Source organism: Peromyscus eremicus, chromosome 1, assembly GCF_949786415.1.
Source record: "Peromyscus eremicus chromosome 1, PerEre_H2_v1, whole genome shotgun sequence".
NCBI lineage: Eukaryota > Metazoa > Chordata > Mammalia > Rodentia > Cricetidae > Peromyscus > Peromyscus eremicus.
In genome coordinates, this window is record NC_081416.1 from 55,298,895 (window position 1) to 55,320,817 (window position 21,923).

Below are 21,923 nucleotides of genomic sequence, written 5' to 3' on the forward strand. Positions count from 1 at the left end.
GTGGAGGGAAGCCAAGGCGGGAGAAGGGGCTGGAGGTGGACGAGGGCGCACCTCTGGCTTTAACAAACATAAAGGTTTGGTGGATCAAAAATAAGAGTTGGAAACATGCTTAGGTGTCCAGCCTTCCTCCAGGTTGGGGTAAGTGGGGTGGAGATTGCCTAAGATCTTTCTTTCCTAGTTCGAATGGGGAATACAGTGAACACCCAAGGATCTGGAGATCAGGAGCTAGAGTGGGGGCGGGCTTGAGTTTTCTTCTGCTGTTCTGGTTGAATGTGATTCATATTGATTCACCCACTGTGCAGAGAAGATGCTAACTGATGTGACAAATCATCAAAGCTCATGTGGGTGGATTTGTGAATGGAAGCATAAGTGAATGATGGATAGATATATAGATGCTTGGGAGGATGGATGGATGCACAGGCAGATGATGGATAGACATACCCATGGGTATGTACATGGGTGGATACACAGAGAGATGACAGGTACATGGGTTGACACACGCGGCTGTATGAATGAATGCACAGAAGCAAGGATGGTTAGGAGGGATGAAGAGTTGGGTGAATGGATGGATGAATAGACCAGTGTATGTATGTATTATAAGTGGACAGGTGGATAGGCAGGTAGATGTATATGGTTTTTTGTTTTTTGTTTTTTTTTTGGTTTTTCGAGACAGTTTCTCTGTGTAGCTTTGGAGCCTGTCCTGGAACTCGCTCTGTAGCCCAGGCTGGCCTCGAAATCACAGAGATCTGCCTGCCTCTGCCTCTAGCCCAGGCTAGCCTCAAACTTATTATGTAGCCAAGGAGGACCTTGAATTTTGTATCTCTCTGCCTTTACCACCAAGTGCTGGAATTACAGGCATTCACCACTTGGTTTATAAATGTTTAGATGCATGGGTAGATACAGGATATAAGCAAAGGATATATACAGGGTATAATAAAGGCTGCCTGGCCAGGCGGTGGTGGCGCACACCTTTAATCCCAGCATTTGGGAGGCAGAGGTAGGCAGTTCTCAGTGAGTTTGAGGCCAGTCTGATTTACAAAACGAGTTCCAGGACAGCCAGGATTCTTACACAGACAAACTCTGTCTCGAAACACCCCCCTCCCCTGGAAAAAAAGGCTGCCTGAGTTATCACTGGCAGCAACCCTCATGAGTGGCATGCTGGGAATGGATCTCTACATCTCTGTAGGAAGACAGTCCAAGACAGGGACAGCTTGGGTTACCACTGCAAGGAACAGATGGGATGGGTCCCCACACACAGCTGTGTTCTCTACTGGGGCCTGAGGCCAGGGTATCTTCCTGACTGGACTGGGGTGGGTGGCAGGGTGTACCATCTCAGATTCTGTTCACAGTGGTAGCCAGAAGGCCAGGTCTTCTTGCCGTGATATCGGTCCATAAGGGAGACACTCTGCATAAGAGGAGCCTGGAAACAGAAGCTCATATTCTCAGGAAAACTTGTCCAGGAAAAGCAAAAGGGTTTGGGATGCAATGTGTAGGCCCAGAGGGGAAGGGGGAAGGTGGCCTAAAGAATGGCTGGCCCAGAGAGGGGCCCCATGCAACAGCTGGGTGGGGGATTGGGTGAGATTGGGGGGCGTCCCCCCACCCCGGCAGGCATCCTGAAGAGCCTTGGCATGCTGGCCCGCTGAGCCAGCACATTGCTTTGTGTACAAATCACCTCCTTCCCTCTCTCTCTTCGGTCCCCACCCCCACCTCAGTCCCTGTCTAAACTCTTCTCCAACCACCCCAGCTCTCAGGCTGTCGGGAGGAAGGGCTGAAAGAGGGCGGGAAGCACCCAGTCTTGGGTGGGAGCCAAGGTGGGTGGGTGGGAGAGGATTACCCTGGGCAGCGGTGGTGGAGGGAAGGGTACATTTGTGATCTCCTCCCCTCCCCATCGTTGGGGCCACGCCCTTTGTGCTTCTGGCAGGAGAGCCCTGCAGGGAGGGGGTCATGCTGCTGGGGACAGGATGGGTGGGAGACAGAGGTTTGGAGAACTTGAACTGGGAAGAAGGGGTGTTGGCCCTCCTCAGCATCCCAGAAGCCAAAGAATTCTGACAGCTGGGGGTAGCTGAGGGTAGAGCAGGGCCTTTGTCAGTGAAGACCTTGTATGTGGACACAGGACAATGTGTTTATGTGCATGGGCACATGCACACACATGGATTTGCACAGCCTTGGCATGGTTATACATGTGCACAGCTGGGTGTCCCAGCAAGTTCACACCTGGGACCACAGCTGAGAAGGAAGCAAGCAGCTCCTTGGAATATGCAATCTGGGTCCAGCTGGGAGCCCAGTTCTCTCTCTAGCAGATGCCTGACCTGAACATCTGGCCACATCTGCCCTCAAGAAAAGAAATTTGGAACCTGTGTCTTGGCTAGAAGGGCCAGCCCTGCCTGAGCTGTGCAGGCAGACCCTTCTGAAGCCCCTGCAAGGGCACCTGTGGGCTCTCTGCTCAAAGGGAGGATCAGCTTAGCCCAGCTTGTTGAGGACTTTTCTTTCTCTTCTTCTTTCCTTCCTTCCTTCCTTCCTTCCTTCCTTCCTTCCTTCCTTCCTTCCTCCCTCCCTCCCTCCCTCCCTCCCTTCCTTCCTTCCTTCCTTCCTTCCTTCCCCCCTCTCTCTTTCTTCTCTTCTTCCTTCCTAACTTTCTTTTTTGGTTCTTTGAGACAGGGTTTCTCTGTGTAGCTTTGGAGCCTGTCCTGGAACTCGCTCTGTAGACCAGGCTGGCCTCGAACTCACAGAGATCTGTCTGCTTCTGTCTCCTGAGTGCTGGGATTAAAGGTGTGCGCCACCACCGCCCCGCTCGCTCATTGAGGACTTTTCTAATTTCAGTCCCAGCTCCTAGGATCTCACCCCCACCACACATCCCCCAGGCCTGGGTACACAAGGTGACTGGTCCCACTGTCTGAGCCACAGCCTCCCCCAGCTACTGGAGTCCCATCTCTCTGAACTCCGCCACACCCCCTCCTCTGGAACTTGCTCCAGAGGCTCTTACTTTCCCTTCTTTGTCCAGCTCCTCTTCTTCCTGGCTCTCTCACCACCCCCAGGATCCCTGCTCCTCTCTCTCCCACCTAATTCCTCTCTCTTCGTGTCTGGGGTCTCCATTTCTCCTGTTGGCCTTCAGGGGTCTCTTGCCCTAAGAACTGTCCCTTGTTGGTCTGGGGTCTGCCTCTTTGCTTTGGCTTCCCTCCTGTCTTTGCTCCATATCTCCCATCTCTCCCCATCTCTCTGGCAGTGTCTCTGTCCTTGCCACCATCCCTGGGTGGTCTAGCCTCCCCCTCTCTCCTTGCACTATATCCCGGGGGCTGGCTGGGGTGGAAGCCAGGTCTGGGGTCTGTGACCAGGCCAGGAAGGAGAACCCGAGCAGACATGATATTTACGTTGGGACTTCAAAGTGGAGCCCAGGCTGTGGTGGGGGTGGATGGGGCTGGCAAGCAAAAGCCAGACTGAGGTCAGTTCACGCTCCTCCCCAGTGAGGGTCTCCTTGGTGACACACACCTCCCCCGTGGGACACTAGACCCAGAGTAGGGATGGAATGGGCTATTTTGGTGCAGAGTTCCAAGAAAGGCACTTCCTGTACCCTCACCCTGCCCCCATCCATTTTTCCTGTCACCCTGCAGCTGGGTCTGGGCAGCTTGGTCCCCCCACCTCCTGTAAGCATCCCTCAGTTGGGAACACAGGGAGTTATGGGGATGGCAGGAGCTAAGGCTCAGTCTAAGCACGAAAACATCCCAAGCACTGAGGCAGTCCATGCCTTCTCACTTCCTGGCAGAGGCTTTGCCTGGCAGGGCAGCATGGCTCTGTAACCCTGTCAGTCCCATGCATGGGACCAGACAAGTCTGGCCTTTCCCGACCTTTAGAGTCTACCAGCAGACTGCCAGCCTGAGCTGGAGGATCCAAGATGGACTGTGAAGGTCACCTCCCCAGCTAAAGACATCCAGCTGCTAAGGCCAGGGAAGGTTTGGGGGGCGGAAGGCGGGGGGAGTCCCAGCCTGGAGGGCGGGGCTGACTGTCTCATCCCACAGCTCAGCTAAGGGGCCTAAGTCCCTCCCAGAGGGCACCCTTCAGGAAGGGCCACCACCATGACACTTGGATCCAAAGCCCACTCAGGCCCCCAGAGCCCCTTGCTCCTGGGTCAGTTCCGGTCCCATCCTCCATCCTCCAGCTTCTCCTGTGAATCAGCCTGGAATCTGATGAGCTCAGGCCGCCCCGCCCAGCCTGCCTGCCTCAGCTCTTGCCTAGCCCTCAAGGTCACCACACCCTTGCAGGGGTCTTCTCAGCAATTCAGTCTCCTCAGGGGGCCCACAAGGGGCTGGGTGGGGGAGTGAAGCAGGGGTAGGGCCATATATTAGGGAGATTGGGGTTGGAGCTCCTGTTCAACGCTCCAAAGTATAAAAACATGTGTGGTGTGTGTGTGTGGGGGGGTGTGTGTGTTCATTTCCAGGCTTTAGATGGATTAGGAAACAGAAGCTGTAGAGTCTCCAGAGCATGGATGTGACTGTACTGAGTGGTGATGTGAGTGTTGTTGGCACTTTTGCATAGGTAGGCCTGTGTCGGGAAGTCTGTCCCTACAGGCCTGTGTCCACAATCCCCACGTATATCATAGTGGTATCCGGGTGTGTCTGTTACCTGTGGGGGTGCCTGGTACTGTAGTACCCACCAGGATAGCAGTATTTCTTTGCGCTGGAATGTGGGTCAGAGAGTCACTATGCTCTAAACTGTGAGTGTGAACACTGGTCACAAGGCCACAGTAGGATGCTAAGGAGGGTGGGTCAGAGTGAATCTCAGTGACTGCTGTTCACTCCACCCCTCAGACATCCCGTAGGCTCCGGGCTCTGGCCCAGCTGGGCCCTAGAGTCTGAACCAGGCAGTCCTTTCCTCAATCTACTCCTGACCCCTTTCCAGTGATGGCTGATGCTCACCTACCACCAGGAGGGTACTCAGTCCTTGGGGTAGCACCTGGGGAGACGAGTACCTGGTGTGGGGCTGAAAAGGGGTAGAGAATGTGTCACCCCCAGAACAGAGAGGGCGGGTTTTGACGAAGTCTTCCCGGATCCACCGTTCTGCATCATTCCACATGTATTTTTACAAGTGCCAATTCCGGCCCAGGCATTGTTCTAGGTCCTTGAAGGCCTGCTGGGAAGAAGGCCAGCTTGGCTCCGGCGTGGTAGTGGGGAGGACAGACAGTAAACAAACTCACACATACAACTGGGGCGACTTTAACATGACAAATGCAATGTCGCCAAGCAAGGAAATGACATGCCTGCTTTCAAGACACCCAAGTGTGTCCTCGTCCTGCACTGCAGCAGTGGGCACGGGATGAGGCACAGCACATCAGAGCTTTGACTTCTAGGACATGGAAGATGTAGGAATGGTAGAGTTCCCAGGAATGGTAGAGTAACCATGCAGTGGTCCATGGTTACCCCCTAGATCACAGAACTTGGTACCACAAAAATCCACACACCTTTTTTTTTTTTTTGAGATGGGATTTTGCTTGTACCCACGCTGGCTTCCAACTATGTAGCCAAGGATGACCCTGAACTCCTGATTCTCCTGTCTCAACCTCCCAAGTGCTGAGATTACAGGTGTGCGCCCATGCCTGGCTTTGTTTGTTGAGAGTATGATTAAATGATTCTTTCTCCCTGGAAGGTGCATGTTGAGTTTTCTGTCCTGTCACAAGCCACTTTCCTGAAGAAGGCCCCAGGTTCCTTGTTTATGAAATGGAGACACCAATCTCAGGCTGGCTTATTACTACCAGCTCTGCCTGGTGTGTCTTCCACTGATCCCAACCTGTGCTCATATTGATTAGGCCTTGATTGGTGGGTAATCAGATTAAAAAAAGAAAAGTTCAGACAGCAGGCAGGACCCAGAAGTGGATAAGCCATAGGTGGATCTACATTGAATTCTAGGAGCCCAGAATTAGAACTGAACACAAAAAGGGCCTATGGAGGTCCCAGAGACCTGGTTCCCATGAGACCAGCTCTGTCTCCTGCCCCTGGGGTTCTCTGAGCATCCTCTGCAGACATTCCAGGTCCTTCCCCTGGGACTGAGCACCACACATCCTGTGTCTCATTCCCAGAAACAGCCTTCCTACCCCACCCCACCCCACCCCACTCTTTCTGCTAGTTATCAAGCTTCAGTCAGTGGATAGCATTTATTGAGCACTGTGGAGTGCTCCACCCTGCACAAAGCATTAGGGGAAGGGAGGACTTATCATGGAATAAGGGGCCATGTTGTTCAGGACCTGAAGCCCCAGCAACCCTGTCTGTGCCTCTGGAGGGTGGAGAGAGGCAAAAGGAGCTGGGACTACCTTCCCCCTCTGCCAGATGTTAGATACCAGATGGACTTGTCCCTTATCATACACACTTTCCCTACTGGGGAGGGGCATGGAAGTGGGAAAAAACAGTGGTGGCCTAGTGACTAGTTTGGAGCCCTACACTGGCTAGATGTGGATCTGAAAGTCAGGGTCCACAACTTCTACCTCCCTGTTGTTATGTGTATGACACGAGTTGGTGTCCTGTGCTCAGAGGCCCTGGAGGGCACCTCAGACTGGCCGTGGTAGTCTGGAAAGGATTCTTTCCTAACAATCTCCGACTGCACGTGGTCTCTGCCCTGCATTTCCCAGGCTGTCAATAGCTGTAAGACTGTAAGGCCAGTGACTGCCTACACTCTGTGGCTCTTAAATTCTTTCTCCTCACCCCTCCCACCCCCTGGAGGGGCTTTCACCCTCTACAGTTTCTTAGACTGTGTATGCCCTCTTGTGGCTATTCGTGGGCATTTTCCTCTGCTCAGATTTGCAGCCGGCTTCCCCCTGGGTCCAGCAGCTCTGGCCTTGAGGGCTAGTTTGCTAGGACCTCTTAGGAATTACCTGCAGTGGGGTCCACAAGCTATATGCCGTGCCTTATTGTCAAGCTTTTGTAAGGGCCCGAAAAGAGGAGTACAATGCTTGTGGAACCCTCTCTCTGTTCTGGAAACTTCCTGTTAGCAGGCATTACTTCCCAGGGTCCAATTCCCCAGAAATACTGAGGTGCCTCAGTAGCTTTCTGGTCTTGAAAAAAGGCTGGAACATAGGCGCTTTCTCTCCTGTGACCTGACCTCCAGGGCAATAACCATCTCTGGACTGACTGAGGAAGAAGACACAGAGTCCACCTGCCTGGTGGCTGCTCACACTCTTCCTTTCCTCCCTTCGCCTGCCCAGTCTTGGCCACCAGCCATCCCGGTTGGGGCCTGGATCACTCTGGAGCCCTGCACAACAGAACTCACATCCCCTCTTTGCAGAGCCATGTGTTTGGGGACCTTTGCTGTCACCCTGCCGCCTCCCTGACCCCTGGAACCAGAGAGATTGGAGCTGTTCAGGCACTCGAAGCTCCAGCAACCCTGTCTGTGCCATGGGCAGCAGGAGAGGCAAAAGAAGCCAGGACCCCCCTCCCGCTATGCTGGAGTTGGCTATTAGATGGATTTGTCCCTTACTAGACACATTTATCCCTCTGGGCTAGGGAGGAACAGAGGCCACGGGCTTTGGACACAGGGCCTTGGAGTCTCCCAACTCTCTCAACTTTGCCCTAGTCTATGTGGCCAGCCCCCTGTTCTCTAGCAGATGGACTCATGACGACCAGTCAGAGGTGGTGGCAGACACAACAGAGAACTGGGTGTGGGTGGTGAAGGAAGCTGGCAGCTGGGAAGAGCCGTCTGAGAGGCTCCTGGAGGCCCAGACAACCCTCTTGGCTCTTTCTGGCTACTCTTCTGCAGCCTGGCTTCCCTCTACCCTTTGCTCTGCTGGCTGCACATGACCTCCTCTGGCCCGATCCTCACCTCCTTGGTCAACAGCTGTCTCAGACTCCCCCTCACTGTTCAGGGCCCCCCTCTCCCCCTCCCATGCTCCTGCCTCTGGCCTCTCACTGCCTGCCTTTGCCTTCTCTGTTGCAGCCCTCTGGGTCTCAGGCCTCTCTGCCCGGCGGTAGACAAGGTAGCCAGTTGCGGGAAGCCTATGGGCCAGGGTTTCAGGAGGCAGGCGATGGTAGCCTTGGTCCTTGTAGAGGAAGAGGCCAAATGCATCAGGATGGGTCACTCGGAACTTGGTGGCACAGAGTTGGCTCAGAGAGGCAATCGAAGACCCCGGGGGCACAGCCAGGGTCTTGGAGGTGCAACCTGTGCTGGGGTCCTGGTAGGCTACTCGGAGGAGGTGCTGTGCAGAAGACAAGAACAAGTCCTCAGCTATGCTGGGCGGTCACCTCCAAAGCCGAAGGGACAGGCTGAAGCTGTGCAAGGACAGGGTGGAGTGGTACACATGCATGCTAGAATGAACTGACAGAAGCCTCGTGAGCCCCGAGGGGACACTGGGGCAGAGAGAACTGTGTTTGTCCTGGTGGTAGAGGTGGAAGGCCAGCCAAGAGGGAACTCCAGAACCCTGAAAAGATGCCCAAGAGGAGTCCACAGTGTGCAGGGCTCTCTCCCTAACTGTTCCTGGGGCGAATTGCCTAGAACTACCCTCAACGTTCCAGTGTGCCTCATCTTCATGGCAGCCAGGTGCCCATTTTAGAGACTAGAAAACCAAGGCACAGGAAAAAAGTGATAGAGCTGGGACAAATCTGGGGCCTGGCTACAAAGTCTGGATTCATAGCCAGACTGAGAAGGTTGACGTTGAAGGCTGGGCACCCTGGCCAGGCCCGAATGGGAGCACAGATTGAAGCTGCAGGACAAGGAAGGTAGAGCCTCGGTCAGTATTAGGGGCCAGGAAGTTGCTGTCACGCCCCGTGTCAGTTTCTGCCTCCTCATTTGTAACATGGGGAAAAAAAACAACGGCCCTACTTCAGAGTTTCCCTGAAGATTCAGAGAGGCTGCCGTGGAGCTCACAGCCCAGTGCCTGTCCCACGGAACACATTTCCTACAAGGGTTATTCTGATACTCAGATGGGCCTCTATTTCTAGTGTAGGGTGATGCAGGGCTAGAGGAACTGTGCTGGGTGATGTCAGAGTCCCTCGGAGCAAAGGCCAGTTTGGGGCCGACATGTGGGAAGGGCCCTTTACCTGGAAGCTGTGGGTGGCCGGCAGGCGGCGCTGTTCCCAGAGGGCCAGAGAGCGCTGGAGCTCCTGTGCCGGGCTGAGCGGGAGAGTGTGGGCCTGGCTCAGGCCACCCAGCAAGGCCAGGCTGGCTGAGAGGCTGGTCAGGTAGTAGCCACCTAGGACACAGGGTACATAGAATGCAGCTCAGGCTGGGGTAGGGCGTCCTGCTTTCCTTCCTTCTTCCTCAGCTAAGAAGCCCCACTTCCACCCAGACAGGAAGTAAGGGGACCCTCACCCTCTCCGGTGAGCAGGGTAGGCTCCAGCAGCTCCGACATGTACTCAGCTTCTAACAGGAGGTCAGGAAGGTCGCACTGGGCCAAGACCAGGCTCAGCAGAGGCAGAAACTCATCCGCGCCAGCTTTCTCCCCTGTGGAGGGGTGGGAAGGAGGGCGTTCCAGCCTCCGCAGAGGCCCAAGGGCTAGGGTCCAGTCCCATCCTAGTCAGTGACCTCTCCCCCCACCTGCTAGACTCCTAGATGGGACGGGGCTGTCAGGAACCACAGGGAAGGTCACAGGGAGGAAAGACACTCTCTTCTTAGAGCTGCTGAGACAGAGGGCTGGGTCCTTCGGCCCTGTTTGCAGTTCTGGGGTCCTGGGACCTTCTCCCTCTACTCAGAACGAGCCGAAGCGGGGAAGGGGGTGAGGGTCATACCCGCCTGGGTTTTCAGGGCTGTGTAGAGCAACTTGCAGGCCTGCAAGAGCCACTTGATCTGGGCGACGGGCGAATAGGTGCCAAGCAGCTGAAGCAGTCTCTGGCGCACCTGCTCTGTCTCCACTGGGGAGGAGAGGCGCAGGTGGGACCCCAAGGCTCCAGGGCCCTGGGTCCGGGCCAGGTGGAAGCCCTCAGCTAGGCGGCCGAGGGAACCATCTGTGGAAAGCCGGCGCCTCAGGCGGGCAGCTAGGATAGGCCGAAGAGGCTTGAGGACAGAACGGTGCAGGGACTTCTCCAGGACCAACTCTGCCAGGGGAGAGCAGACAGGGTCAGGAGGAGGGGGCTGGACGAGCAGAAGCCCCGGTCAAGGAGGTAGGGAGGGGGCGGGTGGAATTCACTGCAGCAGAAGTGGGGTGCAGGGAAAGCAGCACCTCATCATTAGGCAAGGAGAGAGGTGGATGAGAGAGGATGGAGAGCCGGAGACTGAACCCGTGGAGGCCAGGGCTGGGGCCTTACCCAGCCTCTCCGGTGAGAGCAGCTTCTCGGGGCCCAGCTCTGCACTCAGCATGGCCCGGGCCCGGCTTAAGGTCTGCCGGATGTACTGCAACTCCCGGGGCTCGGGACCAGCCCGAACCTGGGTCAGCAGGTCCTGCACTAGCTGACCCACAGCTGTGTATCGGTTTTGCATTAGCATTGTGGCTGCCCGGCCAACCTGCCTCTCCGGTGCCAGCAGAGAGCAGAAAGCGGAACTCATGGAGCGAAGCAGAGGCCGCCGCTGCCTTGGGCGGCCCAGGAATGGGGAGGTTGTGGGGCTTCCTGCAGAATCTTCCTCCTCTGAGCTACTGGGGGAGCAGCAGTCCACCTCCTGAAGTGAAGGCAGGGGAGGAAGGCTAGGGCCAGAAGCACTCCCTGGCACACGATACCCCACGGAGCTCTCCCTCAGCAGCAGCTGCCGAGGGGGCTGTCTTTCTGTTTGGCTGGAAGACGGCCCTGGCAGTACTGGAACTGGAGGAGGCGGCACAGCAGGTGGAGACAGAGGACTGGAGGTCTCTGTGGACACACGCACTTTCAAACTCCTCTTGAATTTCTCCCGTTTGGTGGGGCCCAGATCCCCTGGGAAGAGGGGGTTGAAGAAGCAGAGGGCGGCACCGGTGCCCTGATCCAGTTCTTGAGGGGAGCGAGCCTTCAGCCTGGGTATCGATGGGGCTTCAGAAGGCCTCTGCTGAACCTTGGTGTTGAGGGAGGAGCTCCAGAACTCTAGCAATCAGAAACCAATGGGGGCCTCAGAGCTGGTTCAAGAAGGTGCCTGGCTGCCCTCCCCCCCCCCCCCCCCCCCCGCGCCTCTATGAGTTCATCTGTGCAATGGGCTGCAGGGAACCCTTACCCATGCCCAGATGGGAGATGGCCTCCAGCTCCTTGTGGCTGGCTGCCTGATGAATGGATCTGGGGAGCCGGAGCGGCAGGAGAAGAATGTCCCTAAGGTCAGAACAAGGAGCCGTCAGGAGCAAGCGGTGTTCCCCACGCAGGGGTGGGCGGCACCAGGGAGCAGGCCCTGTGGTCACCAGGTGCCTGGCAGGCAGACTCACCTGGTGTGGCAGTATGCACAGATGAGCTGGACCAGGTCCTGGAATATGAGCTCTGAACCCTCCAAAGAGACGCCTGAGAGACATTGGGAGTGAGGCTGTTCTCTGGGGACCTCCCTCCCCCGCCTGTCTCCAGCCCCTTCCCGCCAGGCCAGCCCCCTCACCGCCAGGGCTCTCTTGGATATAGTGACTGGAGACAAAAGACGGGCCACTGGCCTCTGGCAGCCGCACACACAGAGCTTGGCACTGGCGAGTGTTAGATTTCCGTACCAGGAAGGTCTGCAAGAGAGCAAGGCTAGGAGGCTCAGTGCTCCCATGTCCAGGCCCTTTCTCTCCCACCCTCGGCCGGCCAGGACAGGACGGGCAAAGACTTACCCCTGGAGGCTCTGTCCTCAGCACGTGCAGTGCGGCCGCAGCGTTGGCCCGCAACTGGAACCACACGGGCCGGGTGATCAGCAGCCGCTCCCGCAGGCTCACAGCGCGAGCTGGTTGTTGGGACCCACTTGCCTGGGCCCCGCGGGCATCAGGTGTGTCATACAGCGGGTCTGGAGATGGCCTGGGGGCAGACACCCGGACCTGAGCAGGGGTCTGGGGTGAGCACCGCTCCCCCCATTCTGGGCTCCCCCCGCCCCATGCTGTCACTGCCCTCTTCCCCCCTGTGCCCGGCTGCCCTCCCAACTTCACTAACTTTTCTTTCTGTTGGTGCTCAGGAACAAAGTTGAGGTTGGTAGCTCCCAGAGGGTGTGCTCCTGTCTCCCCAGGGTCCTCCATGGCTGGGAGCTCCTTCAGCTTCTCCTGGGACTCAGGAAGAGAATCCAACCCCCAAGGCACAGGCGTGCACATTCCTGGCGGTGAGTAACACTTCCTGAAGGCGGTTCACCCTGTCACACCCCGCCAGTTAACTCTTGTATGTCCATTCCATGTGGCCAGTGTCCACCTCTTCTGTTCCGGGCCCAGCCTTGAATGGCAGGGTCCCTCCTCCATGTTAAGGTCACTATTAGGGCTCCAGCTGTGGGAGGACCACCTCCATACAGTGCTCCCGACAGCCTCCTCACACTATGCAGCTGGGTAGGGAGGAGTTAAACAGGGCAGATCAAGTGCCCATAGGCCCAAGCCTCACCCCTGGGTCACCTTAAGAAGTCTGCGGTCACTTGCTCATCTGCTCCTGCCTGTGGAGGGGGCCAGCCTTGTGGGAGAGCACCCCCTACTGGTCACAGATGACTCATTCCTGAACCTAACTTGGGTTTTGTAATTTCAGGTTGCTATGGAGAAAGGATGCTGTGTCTCCATGGAAACTAAACCTTTTGCTTAACTGAGGTTCTGGGGGTGGTTCTGACACTCACTGCTAACCAGGGGGGAGTGTGGCTGAGGTCGTCGGCACATGGTGCTGCTGCTAGCTGCCTCCCACACAGGCCCTGCTAGCCTGCCTTGCTAATCTGCCAAGTGACTGGGGCAGGTGCAGACATGACCTGCCTCGACACACGTGCAGCAGCTCCTTCGCCACCCAAGGCCATGTGCTTCACCTGTTTGCTTGTGCCACGTGTAGCTTCCAGCTCTGAGTCCAGATCTTTTCTAAGTCATAATGTCCCAAACTACAAGGACCCCAGAGGAGCCTGTCTCAGGTGTCCCCCATAAAGCCTCGATTCCCTTGTAAGATAACAGCAGACACACATCGGTCATGTCAAGGTATCAGGATGAGTTTTATTCCAGTCTTTGGAATCTTGGAGGCAGACCCCAGGAATGGCCCTGAGAAAGACTGGGAGGCTGCATCTCCAGCGGCAGCTAGGATGGGCAAGACTCCGACAGAATTTTTTTTTTTTTTTTAGGAGTTGTAGTGGGGCCCAGCTCCTGGCTTAGTGGCTGGGGGTAGGGTTGAAAGTCAGGAGGGTTGCTGCTTTGGATGAAGCCCATCTTCTTTGTTGGGGGACACTGGTGGTCAGGGATTGGAGATAACAGTCTTGCTTGGCCAGGTCAGCTTCAGGGCCACAGCTATGGCGATCCCAAGGACAGCAGAAGAGTCCAGGCCAGTGTTAGCAGAGGGTCAGGGGACAGCAGTAACACTGGAGAGCTACTGGGCAACCCCTGCCTTTGCAGAAAATGTCAGTCCCGTGTGTGGTACCAGCTGCTCCAAGGACCCTCTGAGTGTAAACACAGGGTCAGGGGCCTAGGGGCACATGGGAGAATCACTGAAAGGAAGTTGACCAAGTTGATAACCACTTCCTGAGAGCACCAGGGAAGCGTCGTTCTCCCCTCACCCACAGGGTTTCTTCTTCCTGCCCTCTGGCCCACCTTGCTGCGGGAGGGCTCCAGTTCTTCTTTATCTTTTGTGGTGCTGAGCTTGGGACCAGGGTCTTGCCCATGCTGGGCAAGCACTCCACCACTGGCTCCTCCATTCCACCTTGACATGCCCTTGCTCCATCAGCTAAGAGCTTCCCCAACCTGGTTCCTACTCCCCAAACTCCCACAAAACCCTCCAAGTGAGATCAAACTACAGATTCTGAGGGGGCCGCCTCCCTGGTTCTTACCATCTGCTTTTCTCTTCTGAGGGGACACTGCTGCCCTGGCCTGGGTGGGGAGAAGAAAGGGACTCTTAGAGTCGGCTTTAACTTGCTGACAAGCCCCCAGCCCAGGGTAAAGCTGCTGAGTCAAGTCGCATGAAGTGTAAAATCTTTCTACATCAAGCTCCCTCTTCTCAGGGTCCAGTCAAGCAGCCTTCCCTCTCCTTCCCTCAAACCTGCCTGGAACAAGGGCTAAGGAGAAGACTACCTTTCCTCAGGTCAGTCTTTAGGCAGGAGGACTATAAGGTGACACAAAGTTGGGGCACCAGGGCTGAGGCAGATGTTGCTGACAGGCAAGCAGCAAACTGCCTGGTTACCTCAGATACCACAGCTGGCACGGTGTGTGTGTGTGCGTGTGCGTGAGTGTGTGTGTGGGTGTGTGGGTGTGAGTGTGTGTGTGGGTGTGAGTGTGTGTGTGTGTATGTGTGTGTGTGGCCCAGCAGGATGAGGAAATGGGCAGCACTGGACCTACCTTTTTGATAGCCGTCCAGTCTTCCAGGATGTCGATCTCCTGCAGCATGTAGACAATGTATGGGCCTGCACAGGGGTTAAGGAAGCAGGAGGACAACGGGAGCCACACAAGGCTCCACGGGAGGACACGGGAGGTACTGCCACCCACCCACCGCTTAGGAAAGGTGGCACATGGATAGTGTGGCGGGGTGCTAAGAGCCTTTTTTATTTTTTGAGACATGGTCTCTCTCTGTAGCCCTGGCTGCCTGGAACTCACAGAGATCTACCTGTCTCCGCCTCCTGAGTGCTGGGATTAAAGGTATGCACCACTGCCGGGCGGTGGTGGCGCACGCCTTTAATCCCAGCACTCGGGAGGCAGAGCCAGGCGGATCTCTGTGAGTTCGAGGCCAGCCTGGTCTACCAAGTGAGTTCCAGGAAAGGCGCAAAGCTACACAGAGAAACCCTGTCTCGAAAAACCAAAAAAAAAAAAAAAAAGGTATGCACCACTAAACTCAGCAAGACCTTGGGTGTAATCCAAGTTCCACTTCCTGCCTTAAGAACCCTAGTTCCTGGTGAGTGTGCGGGCTGTGTTGGACACGACCTTACCCATTTCCCTCACTCACTCTCACGCTTTTTCCAGGTCCGCTGGCCAAGGCCCATCCCATCCTGAGGGTCTTGCTCCTCCTGTTTTGTCTGGCTCTGTCAGGAACTGGCTCACTGGACCCTTCCTCACCTAAAGGTGGATCCTGGCCTCTTCCCTCCTGATAACACTGTGCTTTGTATCTGAAATCTACCTTTACCCATAGTGGTTCAATAAAGTCTCCATCCCACCTCCATCCTGAGGTGGTCCCAGGGCTGACACCATGGATGTGGAAGACCTCAGCTAAGTGTTCTGTTCTGCAGCACAGGAGGGTCAAAGACCGTCCCCTGGGATGCCCAATACAGAAGAAAACACATGCATGGGGCTGGGAGGGACACAGAGATCAGGAGAGACTTCACAAGAGATGGCATCTCACGTGACACCACCTCCAAGACAAGCAATAGCTCCAGGAGGGTTGAGCAAGGCTTGAGACAGCACGCGGCCTACACCAGGACATTGAGGGAAGCAAAAAGGCTTCAAAGGTTGCTCCTTACTCAGGGAATTGCTAGGAGTCAGTGAGCTGAGTTTTCTGTTTCTTTGGGGTCCACTGAGCTCAGGAGGACCTGGGACACAGAAGAAAATCCTGACAGCTGGACATTTCATGTGACACCAAATGACCATAAATGATTCCAGTCTGACTCTGTCCCACACAATCCCTCTAACTTCCCGGAGTCCATGGCCTGCCTTGTCCTGCCCCGTTTCAGGCGACCTTGAGCGGAAGGATACCAGAAACGAGAGGTGCCTTCTTCCTCTTGCCGGGTGGCAGCGAGTCCCAGGCCTTCGAGCTGCCTCTGGGATGCAGTTTGTCGTCCCACCACTCTGCCCAGAGACCAGAGGCAGGGTCAGGACAGTGACCCAGCTAACTCCCACCATCCCTGTGGCTTCACCATGGACCAGCTTGGCCTCCTCTCCCTTCCCCATCACCACCGGGGCAGTGGCCCCAACCTCGGGCTTGAGGCTGGCAGCCTCTTGGGATCGATCACTCGGGTTCTGACTGCACACTGCTGCAAGCCTGGGAAGATGACTCTACCCTTCTTGGTGAAGCCTCAGTTTTTCTATTTGCTTAGTAGACAGGTGATGAAGGTAATTCCTGGACCCCATGTGAACACAGATGCCACCATCATGGAACATCATGGAAAGGACTATTTTTTTTTTTTTTTTATATGCATCCATGTGTCAGCTGAATATGCCCCATTCTGAATGGGGGCAGGCAGGGGACCCACTCTGCCTGAGTCCCCACTATATGTGGAATACTGAGCTAGACCCTTTCCTGAAGTCTCATTCAGTCCCCACAGGGACCCCAAGAAGAAGGCTGTTTGACTCCCCTTATGCAGCCTGGGAAGCTGAGCTGCAGACCGGGGAGGGGAGCATCACAGGACTGGGCCCTCGCCTCACCAGAGCTGATGTCCAGGCTCTGGCGGTCCTCCTCCAGCCTCTGGATCCGCTCCTGCAGCTCCCCAAGGAGCGTGTCATACAGCAGCAGCTTCTCACTCTGGGAGGAAGGGACAGCCACTCAGCCAGGGCACTGCTGTGCCTCAGTCTCCCTCCCAGAGGCCCACTTGCCGGCTCACCTCTAGGTGCTGTTTGGCTCCCTGAAGTTCACACTCATATTTATTCCTGATCACATCCAGACAGAAGCCCTTGTAGATTCCTGCAAAGGGAGAGAAGAGATCTGCTTGGCTGGGGGCCCTAATGTCCCCCAAAAGGAGATCCACAGGAACTGGGAGAGGCAGGGCAGGGACAGAGTGGAAGGGGACGGAAAGCTGGTTCTGGGAGAAGAGGGCAGCTACACACCTGCCACCTGAATGCGGATCTTTAGACTCTGCTGCAGCCCTCCAAGAGGCTCTGTGTACTCGGGGGCTCTCTCCGCCCCCACTTCCTCCAGTCGTAAGCGCAGCTGGCTCAGCCGTTCCCTGAACAACCTGAAGGCAAGAAGGCGTACCGCTGGCTTCTCCAGTGATGCCTGCCAAATACTGGTCCCCTTAAGCCCCTCCTGCTGCACATCACCATGGGCACTGTACCCCAGTTGCCCAAAGGCCTGCCCCAAGACTCCCAGGCTCACTTCTCTTTCAGCTCTGAGAACTGCTTTTCCAGGTCCAGCATCTCACTGACGCACTCGCTGCGGCGCCGCTCATAGTCCTCGTCATCCATCTCTGAGGGAGAGGCCAGTGAGTGCCGGCTCTGCAGGAGCAGGCAGCTGTGTGTGTGCGTGCGTGCGTGCGTGCGTGCGTGCGTATGTGTGTGTGTGTATGTGTGTGTGTGTGTGTGTGTGTGTGTGTGTGTGTGTGCACGCGCGCGCGCGCGTGTGACACCCATGCAGGGGCTCACCTGAGCTCTCCTCCTCTGACTCAGTCTGGCTGCCGCTCCGCTCCTCCTCGCTCTCATCCGCCTCCCCGTTCATCTCAGCTGCTGAGTCGCCTTCTGCCTCCATCTCTTCTGTTTCTTTGCCTGGAGGCTGGATGGGCATCTGGGCTCTGGGAGAGGAAGGATGGGCCGTCACTCACCTCGTCCACATCAGAGCAGCCAAACAGGGAGGTGACCAAACAGAAGCCTTGAGTGAACCAAGGGGAACTGACTGTTGGCACCACACTGAACATGTACTTGGTGGAATTTGCTCCTGACAGAATCCTGGGGTACACGGGAATGAGCAAAAATGGGAAAGGTTTCCCACTGCTGATGGGACTGGACTCAAGCTCCTGACGGGGCCCTAGAAGACCCTTCATGGACTGCACTCGAACTCTAAGTCCATCTCCTTCACCTCACAGAATGGCCAGTTCTCACACTCCTACCCCATTTCTTTGCCCATGTAAGCAAGCGCTCTGCCTGCAACGTCCTCAGCTTTTCTTCCCGGTACTGTCGCACAATTCTGTAGTCTTTCCTGTGTTCCAGATCAAATCCCATCACCTGCTTCTTCCACCCTCACTGTCTCCCTCTCCCTGCCTACCTTCGGCTCCTCCGTTCTGGCCCATATTACATTGCTTACTCTGCAATGTAACGGTGTTTAGAGATGAGACTGTCAGGGTTTTCTTGTTATTCATTTAATACACACGCACCCATGCATGCACGCATGCACGCACACCATGCAGCATGTATGGAGGTCAGAGGACAGCTTGTAGGAGTCAGTTCTCTTCTTCCATCAACACTGGACATTGGTGGCAGTTGCCTTACCTGCTGAACCAGTGGTTAGCCCACGTGGGACCTTTGTAAGGTGATTCGGTCCACCCTCAGTGTACCGACGCCCAATCAGCAGAGGATTGCTGATAAGATATGAGTCTTTCCTCCCACCTTCTGAAATGAACCTGCTCCAGCAAAAAGGCTCCTGCCAGACACGGGCACCTCAACCTTGGTCCTCCCAGACCCAGGACTCTGAGAAGTCGTTATTTCAGATGCATGAGTGTTTTGCACTGTGTCTTTGCAGCATGTGTGTGCAGTGCCTGTGAAGAGGCATAGTTCCTTAGAACTGGAGTTACAGACATGTAACTAAGCCACAATATGGGGGCTGGGAATGGAACCTGGGCCACTGGAAGACCAGCCAATGCTCTTAATTACTGAGCCATCTCTCCAGAACACCAACACCATTTTTAAAAATTTCTGATACTGGGGATTAAACTCCAATTCTTTTTTGTTTGTTTGTTTGTTTTAATCAGGGTTTCTCTGTATAGCCCTGGCTATCCTGGAACTCGCTCTGAATATATCAAGCTGGCCTTGAACTCCACCTGCCTCTGCTCCTGAGTGCTGAGACTAAAGGGGTGAACCACCACCATCCAACTAAACTCAGACTCTTTTTTTTTAACTCCGCCTCAAACTCACAGATATCCGTTTCCTCTGCCTCATGAGTGCTGGGATTAAAGTTGTGGGCCACCACTGCTGGCTTAAACTCAGATTTTTAAGCACACTGGGAAAGACAGCATTTTACTACTGAGCTATGACCCCATCCTTTTTTGAGAATAGGTCTCACTGAGTTGCCCCAGCTGGCCTCAAACCAGTAACTCCTTGAGCCTCACCTTCCCAAACAGCTGATGTCATAGGATTACAGGCTTGAACCACTACACTCAGTTAAAATCTCTGTTCTCATTTATAAATGACCCAGTCTCAGGTTTTTATTTTGTTTTGGTGAAAGACTGGGGATTGAACTTGGGTTCTCATAAACGCTAAGCCTTAACTCTACTGCTGAGCAATATCCCAACCCCCAGGACTCCTTAAGGACTTGGACAAAAAGAACCTTCCTATGCGGAAGTTTAGATGTGTTCAGGTTTTTCCTACCATTAAGAAAAAGCAAGCCTTTAATCCCAGCACTTGGGAGGCAGAGGCAGGCGGATCTCTGAGTTCAAGGCCAGTCTGGTCTACAGAGTGAGTTCCAGGACAGCCAGGGATACACAGAGAAACCCTGTCTTGAAAAAACAAAACAAAAACAAACAAACAAAATCCCACAAAACAACAACAACAACAACAACAAAAAAGAGAATCAAAAAACCGAAAAAGCAGAGAAGTCTGAGCACGTTGCTAGCATGCATGAGGTTTTAGGCTCAATTCCCAGTACTGGAAAGGAAAAAATAAAAAAGAGAGAGCCTGATGTGATACACATATGTAACCCTAGCCCCCAGAGGCTGATGCAGGAGGTCTGCAAGTTCTAGGCCATTCTGGGTTAGATAGTGACACTCTGTCTTAAAATAAAAACAAACAGAAGCAGTATGTCTGGGGGTATAGTTCAGTGGTAGAGTGGCTGCTTACAGAGACACCTGGATTAGATCCTCTGTCCTGTGGAAAAACAAATACAAATAAAAAAAAATAAACAAAGCCAGGTGTGATGGTACTCAGGAGGCACAGTCAGGAGGATTACTACAAATTCAAGCCCAGCCTGGTACACAGAGTGAGTTTCAGGCTGGCAATAGCTGGTGAGGCTATGCCAAAAAACCCCAAATAAGTAAATCAGTAAATGAATGAATGCATATGGAACTTGGTCCAGTTCACTTAACTTGTATAGTTCTCCAGGCCTTGTGCACACTTGCTGTTCTGACTTTTACCTCTTACTCTTCCACTGTTTAGATATCAAGCACTCACACTGAAACTACTCCGGCAGAATTACACAACACTTCCTTGAAGCAAATGCCAGCATTTTTCAGTGCTTGCCTTGGGTGACCTTTCAGAAACATTAAACACTGCTAAGCCTTCCCCCTTTCCCCCTTACTTATCTAAGATTTACTAAGCACCTACAGGTACCAACAGTCGCTGTGGCAGGTGCTAGAGTACAGCTGTGACAGACATAGTTTTTGGCCTCAAGGAAACAACAAGTTCCCAGGAGAGAAGACAAAGAAACAGACCTTTATAATGGTGTGAAGAGAGTGAAAACTAGGGTGTTATGGGAGAGGTGTCGAGACAGGATATGGAGCTTGCTGCAGCAGTGACAGCTTCCAGTGGAAGACAGACTAGGTGAGGGCTGGGCAGACAAGAAAGGGGTCATTCCTGGCAGGGTGAAGAGCAAATATAAAGACCTAGAAATGAGAAAAGGGACCAGTGACATGGGCATGTAAGCTCCCATTAAACCCAGGCTTCAGGAACTCAGTTATCTACATATGGCAAGTTGTTTAGGCTTTGTGTAGTGACTATTCAAGCAGAAATGTGAGAAGGGGTATGATGTAACTCCCAAGGTCAACAAAAGAGGCAGGGGAGAAATCTCTATAGAAATAGATTGAAAAAACTCAACGTCAGGGAGGAAGAGAGTTTCAGAATACAGGAGACATGAGAGATTGACTCTGCCAGATCACCTGAGAGAAGAAGCCATCCTGGATGCAGATGCTTTCTCTGCCAAGTGGGGGCTTCTATTTCATGCTCATGTTATTCCTACATCTCCAGTTGCTGCTCTGTAAGTCTTCCCAGTGAGGTAGACCACACTCCCCTCCACCCGGGAAGCTTTCTTGGTTTCCATTTCCTGTTCTCCCATTTTCATGTCCATCCACCCAGCAAATGTGGGAGCCTCACCAGGGCAGGGGCTGCATCACTGTCTTATTCCCCCAGTGCAATACCAGCTCACTTGATGACTGATTTTTCTAAACACAAATTAAACAAAATGAACCTTTGCAGTGCAGGAATTGGCTTTTACTTCTCTTCTTGGTAATACTACTTACAGTGGTGGCCACTCAGTCAACTAATTATAGTAATGGACCTGCAGGAGAGTTTAGCAGTATTTCCTCCTGCTCTGAAAACCCAGGTCTCCAAAACAACCTGATTGTTCCCCTTCTCAGGCCTCAGATCTCCGCGCTGGCAATTGCTCTTCACTGTTAACTGTATGTACTTCCTAAGACGCAGCGTCAAGTCTTAAAGCTCTCCTTCTTCCAGCTGACTCTGATCCTGACTTCATTAAACGAAGTCACAACCGTCTCTCCTTAGCCCAGGTATAAATGGGATATATCACTGTTGGAGGTTGTAAGAAGTGGAAGAGGCACACTGTAAAGCGCGGTGCACATTTCTTTACAGACGTATAAGCACCTCCAGAGCAAGCCTCCAGGGAAGGCAGACCCCTACCTACAGACGCAGAGAACAAACTCAGTTTCTCTGCGGCGCTCCGGGAGCATTCAGCCGCGATCCACCCTCAGATTCACCGGCGCAGGCCAGGGAACCGCGCAGCGCGCGCGAGCCGGACCGGTTAAGTCTCTACTTTGGCTCCGACCCGGGAAGCAGACCCAGCGCCAGGCGTGACCATACGCACCGTAGGGGCTGGGGCCTCCGGCCTCACGTCGGAGACTCCTCGAGAGCTGTCGGACCCGGGCTGTAAACGCCGCCGCCGTTGGCCTCCCGGAAAGAGCTGCGCAGGTCCCTCTTTCTCCAGGAGGTGCCGACGCTTCCGTGTACGTCATCAAGAGGCGCCGGTTGCGGAGCTTGCAATTGAACCTCTGGTGTCCAGGCATGCCGGGATACCGCGGGCGGGTCTCCATAGCAACCGGCCCACAGTCTCCCCGGCCTCCAGCCTGCCTTAGCTTTTGTGGTCTGTGCC

General features: G+C 54.5%; 2 protein-coding genes and 1 long non-coding RNA gene across 4 annotated transcripts; 1 reads left to right on the forward strand and 2 right to left on the reverse strand.

Moving 5' to 3' along the window:
- Positions 1-6,128: 6,128 nt before the first annotated feature.
- Positions 6,129-12,528, reverse strand: Rin1 (Ras and Rab interactor 1). Its single transcript, XM_059249014.1, has 10 exons — positions 11,973-12,528; positions 11,660-11,840; positions 11,449-11,563; positions 11,288-11,360; positions 11,086-11,177; positions 10,218-10,958; positions 9,702-10,007; positions 9,286-9,417; positions 9,015-9,166; positions 6,129-8,173 (listed from the first exon to the last, which is right to left on the reverse strand). Exons 1-10 carry the CDS (start codon positions 12,125-12,127, stop codon positions 7,724-7,726), a joined length of 2,397 nt encoding a protein of 798 aa, XP_059104997.1. The 5' UTR covers positions 12,128-12,528; the 3' UTR covers positions 6,129-7,723.
- An 87-nt stretch (positions 12,529-12,615) lies between these two features.
- LOC131911099 (uncharacterized) lies at positions 12,616-14,613 on the forward strand. Its single transcript, XR_009379285.1, has 3 exons — positions 12,616-12,970; positions 13,981-14,060; positions 14,549-14,613. It is a non-coding gene; the product is annotated as an uncharacterized LOC131911099 (long non-coding RNA).
- Positions 12,960-21,798, reverse strand: Brms1 (BRMS1 transcriptional repressor and anoikis regulator). 2 transcript variants are annotated; one of them, XM_059263055.1, is made up of 10 exons: positions 21,639-21,798; positions 17,261-17,406; positions 16,995-17,085; positions 16,727-16,854; positions 16,504-16,583; positions 16,328-16,424; positions 15,659-15,751; positions 14,315-14,379; positions 13,810-13,849; positions 12,960-13,448 (listed from the first exon to the last, which is right to left on the reverse strand). In XM_059263055.1, exons 2-10 carry the CDS (start codon positions 17,397-17,399, stop codon positions 13,441-13,443), a joined length of 741 nt encoding a protein of 246 aa, XP_059119038.1. In that variant the 5' UTR covers positions 17,400-17,406; positions 21,639-21,798; the 3' UTR covers positions 12,960-13,440. The 2 variants fall into 2 exon arrangements, with proteins under 2 accessions (XP_059119038.1, XP_059119031.1); XM_059263048.1 differs by lacking the exon at positions 21,639-21,798 and adding an exon at positions 20,698-21,451.
- Positions 21,799-21,923: the final 125 nt, after the last annotated feature.